General features: G+C 42.9%; 1 protein-coding gene across 2 annotated transcripts; it reads left to right on the top strand.

Annotated features, from left to right (window-relative positions):
• Positions 1-5,103: 5,103 nt before the first annotated feature.
• On the top strand, positions 5,104-19,039 carry VBP1 (VHL binding protein 1). Of its 2 annotated transcripts, none has more exons than XM_089678290.1 (6): positions 5,104-5,231; positions 8,664-8,788; positions 10,299-10,365; positions 12,074-12,172; positions 16,345-16,483; positions 18,648-19,039. In XM_089678290.1, the coding sequence occupies exons 1-6, from the start codon at positions 5,142-5,144 to the stop codon at positions 18,716-18,718; spliced, it is 591 nt and encodes a 196-aa protein (XP_089534416.1). In that variant the 5' UTR covers positions 5,104-5,141; the 3' UTR covers positions 18,719-19,039. The 2 variants fall into 2 exon arrangements, with proteins under 2 accessions (XP_089534416.1, XP_089534417.1); XM_089678291.1 differs by having other exon boundaries at positions 5,129-5,231; positions 8,668-8,788.
• The last annotated feature ends 392 nt before the right edge of the window (positions 19,040-19,431 follow it).

Here is a 19,431-nt window from a genome sequence, read left to right as displayed (position 1 = left end):
GTAGGCTTCCCTGAAGAGATGGGTTTTCAGGGTGCGCCTGAAGGTGAGAAGGGTAGGTGACAGTCTGATGGAGTGGGATAGTGAGTTCCAGAGGATGGGGGAAGTCCTCGAGAAGTCCTGCAGTCGGGCGTGGGAGAAGAGGACCAGGGAGCTAGAAAGTAGAAGGTCTTGTGAGGAGCAAAGAGAGCGGGTTGGGTGGTATTTGGGTATCAGGTCGGTGAGGTAGTTCGGGGCAGTGTTATGAATGGCTTTGTACGTCAGTGTTAGTAGTTTGAATTTAATGCGTTGGGCAATCGGAAGCCAGTGGAGGGAATGACAGAGGGGGGTGGCAGATGCGGAGCAGTTGGTAAGGTGGATGAGTCTGGCCGCTGAGCTCAGGATAGACTGAAGCGGGGATAGCCTGTGTTGGGGTAGGCCGGTGAGGAGGGAGTTGCAATAGTCGAGTCATGAGATAATAAGGGAGTGAATGAGTTGTTTAGTAGTGTCTGGGGTTAGGAACGAGCGTATTTTGGAGATGTTGCGGAGGTGGAGCCTGCATGAGTTTGCCAGCGATTGGACATGGGGTTAGAAGGACAGGTTTGAGTCTAGAGTGACACCTAGGACTTTGGCTTGCGGAATGGGAATGAAGGTGGGGGTGGGGGCGTGGGCTGGGGGAAAATTAGGAGCTCGGTTTTGGAAATGTTTAATTTGAGAAAGTGGAGTGACATCCAGTCTGAAATATTGTTCAGTAGGTGGGTGATACGGGCGGAGACTGAGGGGGTGAGGTGAGGGGTGGAGATGTAGATTTGTGTGTCATCGGTGTAGAGGTGGTAGTTGAAGCTGTGGGAGTGAGCCTTGGGGAACCCCAACAGAGAGGGGGAGAGAGGGGGAGGTGGTAGCGTTATAGGTAATGCTGAAGGAGCGTTGGGATAGATAGGAGGAGATCCAGGAGAGAGCGGAGTCTCTGATGCCAAGGGAGTGTAGTTTATTAAGAAGGAGGGGGTGGTCAACTGTGTCGAAGGCTGCGGAGAGGTCGAGGAGTAAAAGGACTGAGTAGTGGCCATTAGCTTTGGCGGTTAGCAGATCATTAGTGATTTTGAGTAGGGCGGTTTCGGTGGAGTGTAGGGGATGGAAGCCAGACTGTAGTGGATCAAGGAGGTTGTTGTCAGTGAGGTGGGAGCTTAGGCGATTGTAGACTAAGCGCTCAAGGAGCTTGGATGTAAATGGCAGCAGGGAGATGGGTCTAAGGTTTCTCAGGTCGGAGGGGTCCAGGGAGGGTTTTTTGAGTATGGGGGTGATGTGCGCATGCTATAGGGGGGAGGAAAATGCGCCAGTAGAGAGGGAGAGATTGAAGATGTGGGTGAGGGAGTGTAGGATGGAGGAGGAGGGTGACCAGGGGAGTTGTGTGGGGACAGGGTCAAGGGGGCAAGTGGTGAGGCGGGCTTCTGTGAAGACCTTGGTGACCTCTTTGGTGGTAGCAGGGCTGAAGGAGTGGAGTGTTGGGGAGGCTTTAGTGTACAGGATGTTAGGTGTAGTGGGGGTCAGGGCGATTGCGAGGTCAGAGGAGGGGAGAGTTGTGGGGGTTATATTGGGAGGGAGGCTAGGTGGGGAGTCACAGATCTAGCAGTACACTGCAGCAAGGAGTAACAGGACCAATAGGATAGCTGCTAAATTCTAATTAGTGGTGTTAGTGGTTTTTAGACGAGGAAAGCCCTCACTAAAAGGCAAGAACATGTATTTTCCCTAAGCACAGCTTCATTTCCCCTTAGAGGTCTTCTCCTCACCCCATCCCTGTGAATGGACAGTGAAAAGAGAAGCAGCACACTAATTAACTCATCTCTCCTCCTATCAGCAGGCCCCTAGTACAGCAACACACCTGATTGGCTCCTGGTCCTGCTTCTCCCTCACTGAACCCTGCTGTACAAATTGAAAGAAAGAGACTGTTGCCAGGTTAAAATCAGGTAAATGGATGTAAATTGCAAATAGAGCTAAAAGATGAAGTCAAGCTTGCATTACTTGTCTTCTGGTAAGGTATATCGGTTGACAGGTGCCTTAATATTTAGACCACTTATGAAGTTTGGCAAGGCACGAGTTCACATTACAGGAGTAATAGCTGATCTTGTAGTGGCAGCAGAATCCTGGAGCACTTTATTTGATTTATTTAGCCTACACCACCTTTTGATTTGGTAAGGTACATGGATTGACAGGAAGCACACCTGATTGGTTGCACTGTATGGTCACTATTTATAGTGTGGTGTGGCACATACCGTGTATGAGGAGTGTGGAGCATTAAGCTATTGTTCACTAATTTTGGTTAGAAGAGGTATTTATAAAAGTGATCTCGGGGATATGGTTTGTGATTCACACGCACTTATAATATTTGCATTTAAGGATAATGCACTATGTTGAGTTTATTTGTTTCGAGGTACTTTAAATAGAAGAAGACGAATTGAAGGAGCACCAAGTACTGGGGGATTATGTAAAGATTTAATAGGGTGTATGGACTTATATTGATAAAAAACATGTATTGAACATTTGGTTTATACTCACGGGGATTGACACTGTTATATGTAGGGTGACCAGATACTGTGTATATTTACTCCTGCTCTATTCCATGGTATCTCTCCCTGAATTGTACACATCTAGTGGAATCTTTGTAAGATCTTCCTGTGGACATGTGAACCCTCCAGCGGCAAATTGTACAAATAGTGTCAACTACTCCATCCTATGACTAGCCTTTGCAGTAAGGTGCACATGGAAGGGCAACGCACATCACAAACAAAGATTAACCAGCACACATACCAGCTAGCCTGCAAAAGCAACCAAACTGACCCTGTCTAACAATTCATTTGCAAACATTTGCAAATATATGAGTAAGCCACAGTGCCCATGTCAAGGCTCCTCTGAATACTGCGGCCCTAACCCCCTGGTCACATCAAGCCCAACTGTGAAGTCGTACGATTTCAAAGTCAGGTGAGATGCCAATTTCAGGTGCGACTTGCAAGACATCTAACACAGATGTCTATGCAAATTGGCCCAAAAGTAGTACATGTACTACTTTAGATATAGGTTCGTTTCCAACCAAGTTAGAACCACACCGATTTTACCGCTCTAATTGCGGACGATAGGGTGTGACTTGGCATACCATTTGCAAGTTGCATGGCATGAAAATCGCATGCCAAGTCACACCCGATGTGACGGGGGTGTAACTCTCTGCATTTCAGAGTCTCCCAAACTGGAGCACATATAGCAGTGGATAGATTAAGGGCAGGTGTGCCTGGAGGGAACTCACTTGCCCCCCAGAAAATATACCTGCTTCCTGACCAGGCAGTGTCATTAGTACAGTATACAGTATTATCACAGATCACTGTATTAGTATCACTAGCGACATCTGTATCAGTGTCCCTCCCAGTCAGTGCTTTTTAGTGTCAGATTGCCCCCCACACTATCACAGTCACTATAAGTTGCTGATCACTGCCATTATTCGTATAGTGTCTATAGCTGCGTAACGTCTGGTATATATATATATATATATATCATAGTTTTTAGACACTTTGACTTTCACACAAACCAATTAATATACAGTTATTGAGATTTTTTTTACCAAAGCCATGTAGCAGGATACATTTGGACCTATAGTTATAAAGAAATTTTATTTTTTTTAGATATATTTTATAACAGAAAGTAGAAAATATCATTGTCCCAAAGGTATTTCTTTGTTTATATAATAAAAAAACCCAGTGGTGATCACATACCAAAAAAAGATTTGTGTGAAAAAAATGATATAAACTTAATTTGCATACTGTGATACATGACTGCACTGTTTCCAGTTAAAGTAGCACAGTGCTGAATACCAAAAAAACAAAAACATGAAGGGTAAATCCTTCCAGAGGTCAAGTGGTTAATTTCAGATGATAAACAGTAAATGTGACCTGTAGGCAGGGTTGCCAACTATCAGTAAATTTGCTGACAGTTTGTAAAAATCAGAGATTTGTACAAGTGTCTGTAAATATCAGGGGCTGATCATTTTTCGTGTTTGCTGACTGTTGTAAGTGTAGACCAGTCACATTACTTGTTATGGTATTGTCAGTGTTTCCATACTGTGTTTATACAGTTTAACTGTTCCCAACCGCCCTATAGCAGTGCTAGGGCAGCACGGGTGTACAAAATCACTTATATATGTGATTTTGCATTTCCAGGTAAGGGGCATGTGCAAAGCACAGAGTAAAACAACAAACAGCACATAGTTAACCCTGTGATCGCCCCCCCGTTAACCCCTTACTGCCCAGTGCCATTAGTACAGTGTCAGTGCTTTTTTTTTTTAGCACTGATCACTGTAATATTGTCACTGGGGATGTCAGTGACCCCAAGTCAGTTCCCCCCCAGTGTCAGAATGCCCGCCGCAGTCCTGTTATAAGTTGCTGATCACAGCCATTACTAGTAAAAAAAAACCCCAAATAATAAAAAAAATCCCAGTATGTATACCGCCATTTGTAAATGGTATAACTTTCACGTAAACCAATTAATTTACACATATTGGGATTTTTTTAAGCAAAGACATGTAGCAGAAAACAGTTTGGCCTAAATTTATGACACATTTTTTATTGGACATGTTTAATAGCAAAAAGTACAAAATATAGGTTTTTTTTTTTCAAAATTGTCGGTCTTTTTTCATTTATAGCGCAAAAAATAAAAAATGCATAGGTGATAAAATACCATTAAAGAAAGCTGTTTGTGGGGAAAAAGGATGTCAATTTCATTTATGTACAGTGTTGCATGACCGCGCAATTGTCAAAGTAATGCAGCCCCATATCGCAAAAAAAGGCCTGGTCAGGAAGAGGGAAATGCTCTGGAGGGAAGTGGTTTTAGGATGTGAGTAATAAATGTACAATGTCCGTGTTTTCTCAGGAAAACATGCTGCGGGAGGTTGGCAACACTGTCTGTAGGGAAGAATGAAGAACGTTCCCAGCATCTCCTGTGAGAAGGGTGAGGAGTAGAACGATGAGGAGCTCCGTCTGTATGTGTTACATGTCTCCTCCTACACACCTCTACAATCACCCCGCCTCCAGCCATTTACACATCTCGGCCAATCAGTGTTCCAGGGGGCGGGATTAAACCGACGCCGCGCTTGTAGTAATAAAACGCGGGGACGCAGGGCACGCATGGTTTCGAAGATGGCGACGGCCAATGAGGGTGTTGGTGCCGGCGGTATAAAGAGATCTCACCTCGGGATCCCGGAGGCCGTGTTTGTGGTGAGAGCGCTCAGTACGGACAGATGTGTGCTGTGTGTGGCGGGGATGAGCTTTCCTGTGCCGAGTGCTCCTTGCTAGGCGGCCGCCGGTCTGCTTACCTAGGCGGCCGTGTCCATACATGGCAGAATCCCCGTACTGCGGAGCGGCCCTCCTCCCCTGTACAGCACATGGCAGCGCCCGTCTGCAGTGTTGTGTCTAGGAGGGTGGGCAGTGATGAGCTCGGGCCCTTCGCAGTCTGCTTTATGAATCCTACTGGTGACAGGGTTGTTGCTATGGGTTACTGAGTTGTGCCCATTTCTAGCCCTTACAGGGCAGATGGAAAGCTTCATAGATCATCACATTTCTCTCCTAGAATAAGTGAAAGTGGAGCTCCACCCAAGAGGGGAAGTTGTGCTTAAAACATTGGTCCCCTGCTAAAAGATTGGCACCTTTGGGGAGCACGTACCCCACTTCCACTGCGATCACCTAGGCGGTTGGATTTGGAAGTTGTTGTCCTCCCCTCCTCCCTGCCCATAGTTTTCTCGGAAGGTCCCAGAAGACTACGGGGCCATTCATGCAGTGCTTCTCGTGCATGCGCAGTGGGCACGCGGCTGGGAAGCCGCCAGCTGTCACAGCTGGGTGCCCACACTGAAGATGCCGGCTGGTAATTGGCTGAGGGGAGGACACTGCAGGATCGTGCGACAGCTGAGCGGCTGATTTTTAAAAGTCAGCTGCTACAGTTTTTGTAGCTGCTGACTTTTATTTTTTCACAGTGTGACTGGAACTCTGCTTTAACCGGTCCACACCCGGCCTATGGCCAGATGGCGGCCGGGAGAGCACCTCGTCCCTGTGGGTGGACGCCATATGGCGTCCTTTCAGGCATGCGCAGTTTGCCTGCCAGCAGAGCCGCGCAGTGGCGCGATCTGTCACCAGCCGTGTACCTCAGACACGGCCGATGACAGATCTGTGTACCTGCCCTGTTGCAGATACCATGTGACCAATCACAGCAGGTCACATGACAGTTGTATACAATGGATGGCTTCCTTTCATGCCATGCATTGTATACAAGTGTGGCTAGCTGTGAATGGTCACAGCGATCACATGCACAAGCTGGGCCAATCACAGCCCAGCTGTGTCATGTGATTAGCTGTGGCCAAATCACAGTTGAGCACAAAAAAAAAACCCTGAATGAATCGATTTCATTCAGGTAAATGCTTGCTTATAGCAAAGTAATTCTTTGCTTGTAAAAACGTTAAGATACTTTTTACAAGCCTCAGGTGGTTTTTCTTCTGCAAAAACGCTGCTGCCGGAAGGAAGGCTTCTAGGAGAGGTTTTTTTTAACATCCTCTGTGCATGAGGCCTTAAAATGCTGCAGGATCCTTTTTCCTGTGTGAATGAGCTGCCATGCCCGCGCAAACGTGCCTCCTCAAGCCCACAACAGTGTGAACCTAGCCTAAGGCTTGGTTCCTATTGAAGTGGCTCTGCGAGCTGCAAACCTTGCCGGCTGCCGCTTGGTAGTTCAGCCTTACCTGAGAAACCACCGATCCCGGCGCTGGGCATAGAGATGATTGAAGGAAAGATGGCTGCCACACATCTCTATGCCCTTGGAGGACCGGAGCAATGTCACTTCCTGTTTCGGCCATTTTTTTATTCATTTATTTTTTTAAAAGCACTAAATCAATGCTTTTTTTGATCCAGTGCTTTACATTGCAGAGGAGAGATAATGGGGTCTTATTGACCCCATATCTCTCCATAAAGAGGACCTGTCACTGATTGTTTCTATCACAAGGGATGCATGCATTTCTTGTGATAAGAATAAAAGTGATTAACATTTTCTTTCAAAGGAACAGTGCGAAAAAAAAAAAAAAACCCCCATTAACACATTTTTTAAAAAAAAGTTTAAAGTTCCCCTGTGCTCGCACGTAGTGGTGAACGTATACGTAGGCCATGCCCACATAAATGGTGTTCAAACCACACATGTGAGGTATCACCACAAACGTCAGAGCAAGATCAATATTTCACGCACTAGACCTCCTCTGCACCTTTACACTGCTAACCTGTAGAAATGTTTAAAGCATCACCAATGGAGATGAAGTACCGCAGTTTCACACCATTCCACGAGAGTGCATAATTTTAAAGCGTGACATGTTGGTAATCTATTTACTCGCTGTAACGTCCTCTTTCATATTTTGCAAAAAAATTGGGGTATATATTGTTTTTTTTTTTTTTTTCTTTTTTAATCAGTGTATTTTTTTCCAAAAAATATATATTAATTTTTAAAAACTGCGCGTTTTCGGTTTTTGCATTTTAAAGTTTTGGTTTCGGCACCAGAATTTTCATTTCGGTGCACCACTAGCAGCCACCACTAAGATAGAATTAAAGCCTCAGTGTTTTTTAGTTTAGTACACTGAGCCCAATAAACAGCCCCCTATGAACTTTTAAACCGTTTAAGATTCCTACCCTAGTACGTGTAGGTTACATCTAGTGCTGCTGACTTCTGTTCTTGGTGTTGCTTTAACTTCTGGCCTTCAGAAGAAGGGTGACTCTATAGGATTCTGAAAGGGAACATGGCCATCCGGAGACAGGAAACCTTCAGCTTAAACTGGAACATAGGCAAGAATTAAAAAAATGAGGAAGCCGCATACTCAGTAAGTGATTAAATCGGGTGCTAAAAATGCTTACAAGGGAATATCACTTTAACCTCCTTGGCGGTATGATTCCTTCTGATTTTTTGTGCTGAAAGCAGTACCATTTTTTCGCATGGAAATAGTTTTTCATTGTAGGCTGTAATTTTTAGGAAAATTTCCCCACAAATAATTATCACTCGATTCTGTAAGTGGTTCTGATTTACTATCGCTGTTCTCTAGCCGGTCTAAAACCGGTTTTGACGTAAAGGGACGCTTTTTGGACGCCATGGACTTTTCTAAGTTTCCAGGCAGAAAGAACAGACAAAATGCAGGCAGGGCACAGGGCAAAGCACTAGGGACAATATGTATGTGAAATGGGATGAAACAGCAATGTTTTACTATTTAAAATTGGAAAAAAAAAATGACATTTTTTAAATTTCCCGCCGGCGCCCGTACGTCCCGACGTCACGGGGACCGGAACACAAAAGCCGGATGCCGGCATCGGCCGGAGGAGATGGCCGGGGACGCTGCAGGGGACACATCGTGGGAACGAAGGACAAGGTAAGTGCTGCAGGGACCCCCAGAGCAGCGCCGCATGGTAAGCCCGAGTGTAGCTCGGGGTTACCGCTTGTGGTATAGAAATTCTACCCCGAGCTACACTCGGGAAAACCGCCAGGGAGGTTAAGGACTAGTAAGCTAAAATGTATGAAATGCTCCTTTTGGGGGTTGGGACTTACTTTAGGAAATAGAGAAAACTACTGTGCTAATCGGGATACAGCAGTAATATGAAGACAATTGTGATCTTTCAGTTTCTGTTCTGTTCTAGGAAGATGTGGATTCATTTATGCAGAAACCTGGAAATGAAACGGCTGATGTAGTGCTTAAGCGATTAGATGAGCAGTATCAAAAGTATAAGTTTATGGAATTAAATCTTTCTCAGAAGAAAAGAAGGTGAGTAGTATGTAACCTTGTGAGCTGCTTTGTATATACACCCTATTTGTTCGCTACTTACTCCCATATACACTATATTGTCAGAAGTATTGGGACGCCTGCCTTTACATGCACATGAACTTTAATGGCATTCCAGTCTTAGTCCGTAGGGTTCAATATTGAGTTGGCGCACCCTTTGCAGCTATTAACAGCTTCAACTCTTCTGGGAAGGCTTTCCACAAGGTTTAGGAGTGTGTCTATGGGAATGCTTGACCATTCTTCCAGAAGAGCATTTGTGAGGTCAGGTACTGATGTCGGAAGAGAAGGCCTGGCTCGCAGTCTCAACTCTAATTCATCCCAAAGGTGTTCTATCGGGCTGAGGTCAGGACTCTGTGCAGGCCAGTCAAGTTCCTCCACCCCAAGCTTTCTCATCCATGTTTTTATAGACCTTGCTTTGCGCACTGGGGTGCAGTCATATTGGAACAGGAAGGGACCATCCCCAAACTGTTCACACAAAGTTGGGAGCATGAAATTGTCCAAAATGTCTTGTTATGCTGATGCTTTAAGTATTCCCTTCACTGGAACTAGGGGGCCAAGCCCAACCCCTGAAAAACAACCTTACACCATAATTCTCCTCCACCAAACTTTACACTTGGCATAATGCAGTCAGGCAAGTACCGTTCTCCTGGCAACCGCCAAAACCAGACATGTCTATCGGATTGCCAGACAGAGAAGCGTGATTCGTCACTCCAGAGAACACGTCTCCACTGCTCTAAAGTCCAGTGGCAGTGTGCTTTACACCACTGCATCTGATGCTTTACATTGCACTTGGTGTACAGCTTGGATGCAGCTGCTCGGCCATGGAAACCCATTCTATGAAGTGCTCTTTGCACTGTGCTAATCTGAAGGCCTGACAAAGTTCGGGGGTCTTTAGCTATTGACTCTGCAGACAGTGGGCTACTCCTGCGTACTGTGCGCTTTAGCATGTGCTGACACCGCTCTGTCATTTTATATGGCCTACCACTTCGTGGCTGAGTTGCTGTTGTTCCCTGTTGTTCCCAGTTGCTTCCACTTTGTTATAATACCACTAACAGTTGACCGTGGAATATTTAGTATCAAGAGAATTTCACAGATGGACTTATTGCACAGGTGGAAACCTATCACAGTACCATGTTTGAACTCACTGAGCTCCTGAGAGAGACCCATTCTTTCAGAAATGTTTGTAGAAGCAGTCTGCATTCCTAGGTGCTTGATTTGATACACCTTTGGCCATGGAGGTGATTGGAACACCTGAATCCAGTGACTTGGAGGGCTGGCCCAATACTTTTGGCAATACAGTGTGTGTATACATAGGCACATGTGGGAATTTAGTGTATATTATTTAGATATGCATGTTTTGATTTGTGCATAATTTTGAAAGTTTATAGAAGTGATTCATGACACGTTATATTTTATTAAAAGGATTACTTGTATTTTTTTTATTTTACATGAAATCTTTTTATATATATTTTTTTTTTTTTTCTTTTTGCAGACTAAAGAGTCAGATCCCAGAAATTAAACAGACGTTAGAAATTTTAAAGCACATGCAAAAGAAAAAGGTAACCTTTGTTTCTTCAAACAATATACTTTTTATATTCTTTTGATTTTAAATGCTTTTTTATTTTTTTTTTTGTGTGACATAAAAAGTAATCATGCATAGATTGCCATTGAAACCTGAGTTGCTCCAATACAAGATCAGCTGCATACAGTAGGCATGAGGTTGAAACTAACAAGACATCTGACATGGTCGTGAACAGTGTATTGAGTGATAGAAGTTTTCTGGTGGTATGCAGTCCATCTGCTACTATGGAGCAATATGTACAAGGATCACAATTTATGCGGTAGGCAAATCAATCAACTGCTAATTGAAGGCCTGGACTCAAGCCTCTTGGATATGTCAGTAGGGTTATTGTAACCCAAAAAGGATATGATGTAGACGAGAGAAGAATATCTTCAACCACTTAATCATAGTGGGGTTGATAGGGAGAGAAAAGGGTGGAATGACAGGCTTGGCACTGCATATAGGAATATTTTATAACTGCAGAGCTCTTAACAAGATAAGGGAAAGGAAGGCTGCAGATTGCAGCTGTAATATGGAAAGAAAAATGTACAATTCTACATGTTTTGTTCCTAGAATAAATTTGATAGATGACAGAGCACATACTGAATAGGGGATACTCCTAATGCATCCTTTGCATTTGTCCAAGCTATCTGCTCCTTATTTTTGCTCTAAGGGTCAGTAGATGGGTATAGTTTAAATTAATCATTGCAGCGAAATGACTTCAGTCGACTGCACTCCATTGTGTGCAGCGACATGGGTTGTCTGAGTGTCTTTTCACTGCAAGGCTGTGTGCAGGTTACAGTTGTCATTCTTTATCTACTGTTAGGTTAACAATGATACAGGCAGCATAGTGTTCTCCACAGCTTCTCCAGACCCTTTCATGTCTGTCACATACTCAGGGTGAACCTGCTCTCATCTGTGAGAAGCACAGGGAGCCAGTGGCCGACCAATTCTGGTGTTCGGTAGTAAATGCCAATCGAGCTCTATGGTGCTGAACCGTGAGCACAGGGCCCACTAGAGGATGTCGGGCCCTCAGGCCACCCTCATGAAGTCTGTTTGATTTTTTTTTGGTCAGAGACCTTCACACCAGTGGCCTGCTGGAGGTCATTTTGTAAGGCTCTGGCAGTGCTCATCCTGTTCCTCCTTGCACAAAGGAGCAGATACCGGTCCTGCTGATGGGTTAAGGACCTTCTACGGCTGTCCAGCTCTCCTAGAGTAACTGCTTGTCTACTGGAATATCCTCCATGCTCTTGACTGTTGGGAGACACCGCAAACCACCTGGCAATGGCATGTATTGATGGGTCATCCTGGAGGAGTTGGACTGACTGAGCAGCCTCTGTAGGGTCCAGGTAACGCCTCATGCTACCAGTAGTGACACTGACCCTAGCCAAATGCAAAACTAGTGAAAAGCAGTCAGAAAAGATGCTTAGGGAAAAATGTCAGTGGCATCCACAAGTAAAACAATTCCTGTTTTAGGGATCGTCTCATTGTTGCCCATCTAGTGCACTTATTGTTAATTTCATTAACACCAAAGCATCTGAAACTGATTTACAACCCCCTCTGCTACTTAACTGACCAGATAAGTATCCCAGGAGATTAATTTACTTGATGCTATACTCTGATTAAAAGGTGTTCCTTTAATTTTTTTTGAGCACTGTATTAAGCATTTGTTTCTATGTTTAAGTGAAAACTTTCTTTATTTGCAGGGCACTACGGAGCCAATGGAAACAAGGTTTTTATTGGCAGATAATCTATATTGTAAAGCATCAGTGCCACCTACAGACAAAGTCTGCTTGTGGCTTGGGGTAAGTTTAGACGAAACAAAGGCAAATGTGTCTTCCAAATGATAAGTATTTAAAACTGTTTGCTTTTTAATATTGTGTTTAAAGGGACAGCTGTTATATTGTATTTTGATATAAACAGTATTGTATAAAACCATATATTCTAGCAAGGTGGTGTTGGTGCTCACCCTCATTTCTATCAGTGTTATCCTAGAACTCAATCCCCTTTCAGAACTACTGTAAAATTTAAGTACATTTGCTTAATTCTACTATAGCTGGATATAGGATTAAAAAAAAGTGACAAACAGCATTAATCCTCTTCAGTGAACTGCAAGGCTTTTAGGAAACCTTGTATCCCATCTCTACCAGCTCCTTTTGTGAAAAGATTGATGTAAGCCTTTATAGAGCCCTTTCTTAAACCGACTACGAATGGGAGGAATGTCTTTATTAGAACCACAGCCTCTGTGTTGTAAAATAATTGCAGCAAAAACAGACCAATCTCCTGTGTTCAAGAGAAGTGTACTGGCAAAAGGTCTATAGTGAATCCAATCTTTGCACCGGCTTTGCTGCCCCTCAAATGGGCCAGGGAAACCCAGAAGAGATGCTGTAAAAACAAGGAACAGAGGACGCACCAGCCTAGAGCATTACGCTTGTGATAGCTTTATTAGTATAAAAAGTGCAGATGCATAATCACAAATGACAGTCAATAAGCACATCAAAGTCCAAAATGTGCTCCAAAGAGCCTGGTCCACTAGACAACTCCCATACGTATGACGTGTTTCGAGGGGAGATCCCCTCTTCCTCAGGCTCTGAGGAAGGGGGAGATCTGCCCTCAAAATGTTAGCCTTTTGGAAAGTTCTCTCACATATGGGACTTGTCTGGTTTGAGGTGTCTTTTTTTTTTTTTATGATGTCATTAACGGTGTGGAAATTTTTGAAAAAACTACTTGTCCAGGGACTAATCTGGTCCCCAGTCTACTTGTCCCCCATGACAATCTGCTTGTCCTGATAAAAAGTTTTAACCAAAACAGTCTTTAAGTTGGAGGTGATATTAGGAATCTTTTAAAAACGAAAGGGGTTTTATGGCGACCTAAACGTTTTAATATTTTTAACATTGCACTGTTTATCTCCTCCTCCGCTCCCTGCTTGTCTCCAGCCCTGCCCCTGCTGACTAGCAGGGAGGGAAGAGACCTTGCAGTGTAATGAGCACTGATTGGCTGCTCCTCAGGAAAGGGGAGTGTCCGGCTTATCCTTTATCCCTTTCGCTGTCAGAGCCATTTTTTTGCATTTTTTTGTACAAGATTAAAAAAAAATCATTTTAGGCCTGAAGATGACACACAACCCCCAAACATGATATATTTTCTGGAAGCAAACGCCCTAATAGTGCTAGTTCCAATTTTTTATGTCGCATGATATTACCACAAAATTTCAGTAAAAAATATAAGTTAATTTTAGGGCAAAAAGCAATAGATTACCCTATTTTTTTGTAAAATATAAAAGACAAGGTTGCACCGAGTAAATTGATATCCAACATGCATGTCAAACTTTTACATTTGCGTGCACTTGTGAATTGGTGACGAACTTCAGTACCCTATATTTTCTATAGGTGACGCTTTTAATACCCCTTATAGATCATCAGTATAATATTACAGAGGAGGTCTGGTGCTAGAATTATTGCTTTCATTCTGGCGTGCGCAGTGATATTTAACATGTGTATTGCAATTGACGGTTTCATGTGTAGGCGCCCCAGCATGTGCTTTAATGTTTGTCCCCTATGTGATGATTTTTGGTGACAGGTTCTCTTTGAAACATCCAAGGTCTAAAAGTCCCCAGATGTCTCCCCTGTGCTCCCCTGAATGTAATGCACTGCACATCGCACCGCATTACATTCTTTCCTGGCCTTAATCTCTGGGAATCTGAATGGGGACCTGGAAGTGACATCATATGTCACTTCCGGGTCAGGACAAGAAGGGGAGCAGACGTGTGGGGGAAGGTTCACGGGGTGGGGGGGGGGGGGGGGGCGTGTTTGGCAGAGATGCTGGCACTGTGTGGAAGCATTCGGGTGAATGCTTCCACCTGACAGGTGAGCCCACTGCTTGCCGACAGCAGGGCTAAAGGTAGAAAAAAACTACCTGCCCAGCGCCTGGAACTACATGCCCCAGGTGTCGGGCAATAGGAACTCATCATCCTTGCATTAATTAGTATAAAAAGTGTAGATGTATACTCACAAAGGTAATGTGCTAGTCTGTGGTGGGCCTTTTGTTCCTCGTTTTTATTGTAATATAATTGGACATGTGAAAGTATCTTCCAAAAAATAAACTCCTACATTAAGGGATGTGAGTAATTTGGACTTCAGGCTTAAAGTAGATTTCTGGAGGCATTGTGTGAGATTTAGAAAATGTTATATTTGCTGGAAATGTTGAATTTTGTTTTAGAATGTCAAGTTGCAAAATAGCATATGTATTGGTTAGGGGTGCACCAAATTTCAGTGGCCGAAACGTGTTGGCCAATATAAAAAATAAAAACACTGATACAGGTGCTAAAAAAAAAAAAAAACCCGTCTGCTGCTGCTACGGGCCTCCGCTCAATAGTTCTCAGCCTTACCTGAGAATCCACTGAACGATCCCGGCACTGGGCATAGAGATTGGTGAAGGAAAGATGGCCTCCACTCATCTCTATGCCCTTGGAGGACAGGAGCGATGTCACTTCTGGTTCCGGCGCCTTGCAAACAGGCCCTCCTTCTCTCCCTTTTTTTTTGTTTTTTTTTTTGTTTGAATGCGTTGATTGTGATAGAAATAAAAGTGATTTACATTTTTCTTTTTTTCTTTTTTTTTTCCAAAAGGGTTTTTTTTCCCAAAAATCTGTATTAATTTTTAAAAACTGCCCATTTAGGTTTTTGGCCAAGTGCATTCTGAATTTTCAGTTTCAGCACCAGAACTTTCATTTCGGTGCACCACTAGTATGGGTTATGTTTTGTCAGTTGTGTTTGTTTTTTGTTTATGAACACTGAGTCTTTTCCTAAGTAAAACATTGTAGGGTGTGTCAACAAATGGGATGTGACTGATTCACAGTTGTCAAAATATGAACTATTTGTTTTCTCTTCTGCGAGTCATATCAAGAGGCTTGATAGATGACTGCTTGCTTATAGGAGTTTTCCATCCTTGTCATTTTTTTCTGGAGAGAAATTCCAAAATGTAAACGATGGGTCTAAAGTGAATCAGAAGTGGCAAAAATGTAAACCTTGTTTAAAGTGGTTTTAAACCTCTGACATGAAATATGAACAAAGTATGCCCCTCTATAGATTGTGTTTTGTCTTCAATCCAGAGCATGTAGTGTCATATCTGTCTGCTGCTTCATTCCTCTATCTGCATGAATCCCTTTTAACAGGTTTTCCTGATGCCAAGATTAAAAAAAAAAAAAAAAAGTGATGGGGAGGAAGCTCCAGGACACAGCCTCTGACCGCCTCAGCTCTGTTCTTCGTGCTGTGTGAAGGCGGTGTGACACTTCCCTCCATTTTAGCTCCCACCGAGCTCTGCAGAGTAACTTTGAGCTTCAGAAAGCAGCAGGCATGGAGCTAGACAAGCTGTATAAATTCTAGACTTTGCATGGATGTAGAGAAGACTGTAGATAAACAGCTTAGGTAGGAGGATCTGTTTTCATATCTCTCACCTGAGGCTAATCACTTCACTGGGTATATGTAAGTGTTGACAACCACTTTAAGGTGTCTGTTTATGACACAGAGAATAGCTGCGATTCAACGGATCTCAGCTATTCTCTGGTCATTCACAGTTTGACACTCAGGAGATCATGTCAGCCCTTCACTGGAGATCTGTGTTCTTCCTCCAGATTCTCCAGCCCAGAGCTGGAGAATCGGAGGGACCGCAAAATAAGCAGAGATAATTTACCTCTGCTTAGTAAACTGGTCTTTTACTGTAATCTCGCGAGATTATAGTAAAATCAGCCGTTTTCCAGAGTTTGGAGACCGTTCTCCAGCGTTTGGAAGCCGTTCTCCCTTCGTTCAGAGAACTGCTTCATAAACTGCATTCACAGGAGAACTGTTCTCCGAGAATGCCGGAGAACTGAGCAGCGATCTATTACTGCTGGTTCATAAACGGACACCTATGTTTGTAGTTTTAGTAAATATTCTTACAATGTAACTTTGTTTTGCAATTATGTTGTTATGATTTTAATTCCAAGGCCAATGTGATGCTTGAATACGATATTGATGAAGCTCAGGCTTTGCTAGAGAAGAATTTGTCTACAGCCACCAGAAACCTTGAATCCACAGAACATGACCTTGACTTTTTGCGGGACCAGTTTACCACAACAGAAGTCAGTATCCTTTTTGAAGTGATATGTTAAATAATTATTGGTCTTCTCAAAAGTGTTTTAATTTGTTTTTACTTGAATAGTAGCCATTATTTTAGTACAATTGTGGATATTGGCTATTTTATGCAGAAAACCATAAGGGAAAGGCATTGGTGAACTGAACCTGTCAAAGTAGTTGCGAAGGCTCAAGGTTTTTACTTTCATGCATTCTATGCATGAAGGTAAATAACATTTGGGAGTGAGCCTGGTTGGGTGACTCCATAGCAAGTTGCTTGCTGTGGAAGAACTCAATAGGAGAGAGGGGCCTAGAGGGGGGACCTGAGAAGTAGAGGATTGGGGCTGCTCGGGTGGGGGTTGTTTTTGTGTGTTGTTGTGTTTGGGGTTTTTGTTTTTTGTGTGTGTGGTTTTGTTTTGTGGTGGTTTTTGTTTGTGTTTTTTTTATTTTTTTTTTTTTTATTGCCCAGTGTTTCATGTTTAATGTGGTTTTCTGCAAACAATCGCCATGGAATAGCAGGTTCTTGCTCATGCACAGTTCAACTGAGTATTTATTTTTTTTTTTCCCCCTCAAGCAGCTCAGGCATGGTTTTTATCCATCCTTTTTGAAGATTCCTTCCTACATGCAATGAATGTTTCTTGCCCCATACAATGTCCCAAAAGATCTATACAAACAAATTGGCCTTATTCTTTTATAACTGAGGTTTGTGTAGCAGTACCTTTTCCTGATAGAAAGAGAGAGCTTTAATTACCTGTAAGGAACATAGTTTAACCTCTTAGCGCCGAGCATTTGCGTTCTATTAAAAAAAAAAAATGTGCTGAGAGCACGTGCCCTGCGCACTTCCAGCACACACGTTTGGTACTCATGGAAAGGTCCCAATCTCCTCTTTCGATCAGGGCCTTTTCCGATCATGTGACAGCGAATCACAGCGGTCACATGATCCCAAAACCCTGCCACTCCCGGCTTCTGGAACCCTTAAAGGGCCGGGAGGCACCGGCGCCAAGAGGTTAAACGGTATTTCCACTTTTGCAGTAAAAAAACAAACAAAAAAACCTCTTACCTTTTCTAGATGTCCGTTTTGGAGCAGATTGCAAGCTACTTTGCGGAACCCTTCTTTTATTAAATAATACAGAAGCCCAGCTTCAACAACTGAGAGCTGCCAGCACAGTACAGACTGGGTTAATTATGGTAAATATTAACTCCTCGTAGCAAAAGAGAACTTCAGCTTTGGCATTTGGGTGCTTGGTACCCAAAATTGTCCATGGGCAACATTTTAAGTCTTAGAGTCCCACTAATTTAGAGGTAAAGTTGCACTAAATTATATACTTCTCCAAAAATAATCCATACACACGTTCTACTGTATGCCCCGTAATCCAATTTTCATGAAATTGTTTCCTGCTGTGTTTTTCTGTCGCCTTATAACATACTCCCATGAGCTCCCAAATCTCCATTTTCCCCTCAGTTTTGTATGGAACAAGCAGTGTATGTTAGTTGTGGTCCTGTGCACTGCTCTTTGCACACTACACAAAGTCCATAGTCTAGCTCAGGAAAGAGCAAGAGAGGGTGGCTGTGCTGCTATGTACCGTGGGGCCATGGAGAATGAACGTAGCCATCCTATAACAGGAACGGGGATCACGGCAGCAAGAAAAAAAAATTGGGAGATTTGAAAGGGGCTTAGAACAGAAGGTACTGTATTCTGAGTTAGGTCACTGCATTCTCTGCATTAAGGTGAAAAACCTTCTGTGTCCAGGATTTTTGCAATCCATTAACCATTGAAAATGGATGGTATTTGTGCTCAAAATGTATCTTCTGAATATAATGTAATAGATGGTAAGTATGTAGAGCATTTTCTTTCTGAAATATTTTTATGCCATTTTTTTATGCTTGACTAGCTGCCAGCATTTGGAGTGTGTGCACCTGTCTCTAAGGCCTCTTCTACAAAGGCAGCCAGGGGCAGGAAAACAGGCAGTTGTGTGTGTGTGTGTGTGTGTGTGTGTGTGTGTGTGTGTGTGTATATGTGTATATATATATATATATATATATATATATATATATATATATATATCTTGGTCTACTATATTATAGTCTAAAATGAACTACATAAGGTTTCAGTTGCCTCCATATTATTATTTTGTTTTATTTTTTTTATAAGCTGGTTCCTTAACAAATTCTCCAGATATGGCAAGAGTTTATAACTGGGATGTAAAAAGAAGAAACAAGTCAGATGGTGCAAAAATCAAAGCATAGTTTTAATTATTTCCAAGTAACAGTTGTTTTAGATAAGCCCTCAGCAGACATTTTGAGATGGGATTAGTCTTTTTTTTTTTTTTCCTCTTAACCGTTGATCTTGAACCACGCACTTTTTTTATTTATTTGTTTAATCCATTTTCATGCATGCCTCAAGGTATACTGGTTTTCAGTAGAAAAGAGCAGAAGCATCTTCCTCTTGCGTCCACCTAAATTAGTACTGGATAAGATTATGTACATGAGCTGCTGGAATGTGTTAACCAGCTAATTGTAGTTCTTTACATGCCATGTCTGTATGCTCCAATAAATCCACGAAGGGCTGATGGTTTTTTTTTTTTTTTCCTAGCTTTGTCATTTTGCAGGGGATTGAGTAGAACCCATATCTTGCATGGGTTTCCTAGGGCTGAAAAATGGACTCTGTTAGAGTTCTCAAGGACAAAAATGGGGAGAGGGGGTGTTATGTTAATGAACTTGCTTGACTGTGTTGCATGTATGGGGAGTTCAAAATGACCTTTATGGGTTATAAATGTGTGTGTGTGTGACCTTTTTTTTTAAGGGTTGCAAGCTCCAGTACTGTTCTTTCTCCATCCTTCACTACTTGGTGAGCCACTGACCTGAAAAAAACATGTGCATAACAGATGGTAGTAAGTATTCCATGTCTGTAACTAACAATGTAGAGCAAATCTGATGGTCCTGGATCATCCAAAAATACT

Source organism: Staurois parvus, unplaced genomic scaffold (assembly GCF_062004578.1).
Source record: "Staurois parvus isolate SC_StPar_1 unplaced genomic scaffold, SC_StPar_1.0 ptg000202l, whole genome shotgun sequence".
NCBI lineage: Eukaryota > Metazoa > Chordata > Amphibia > Anura > Ranidae > Staurois > Staurois parvus.
The sequence above is the reverse complement of the archived record's forward strand: the minus strand, read 5'-3'. Positions and strand labels throughout refer to the sequence as shown.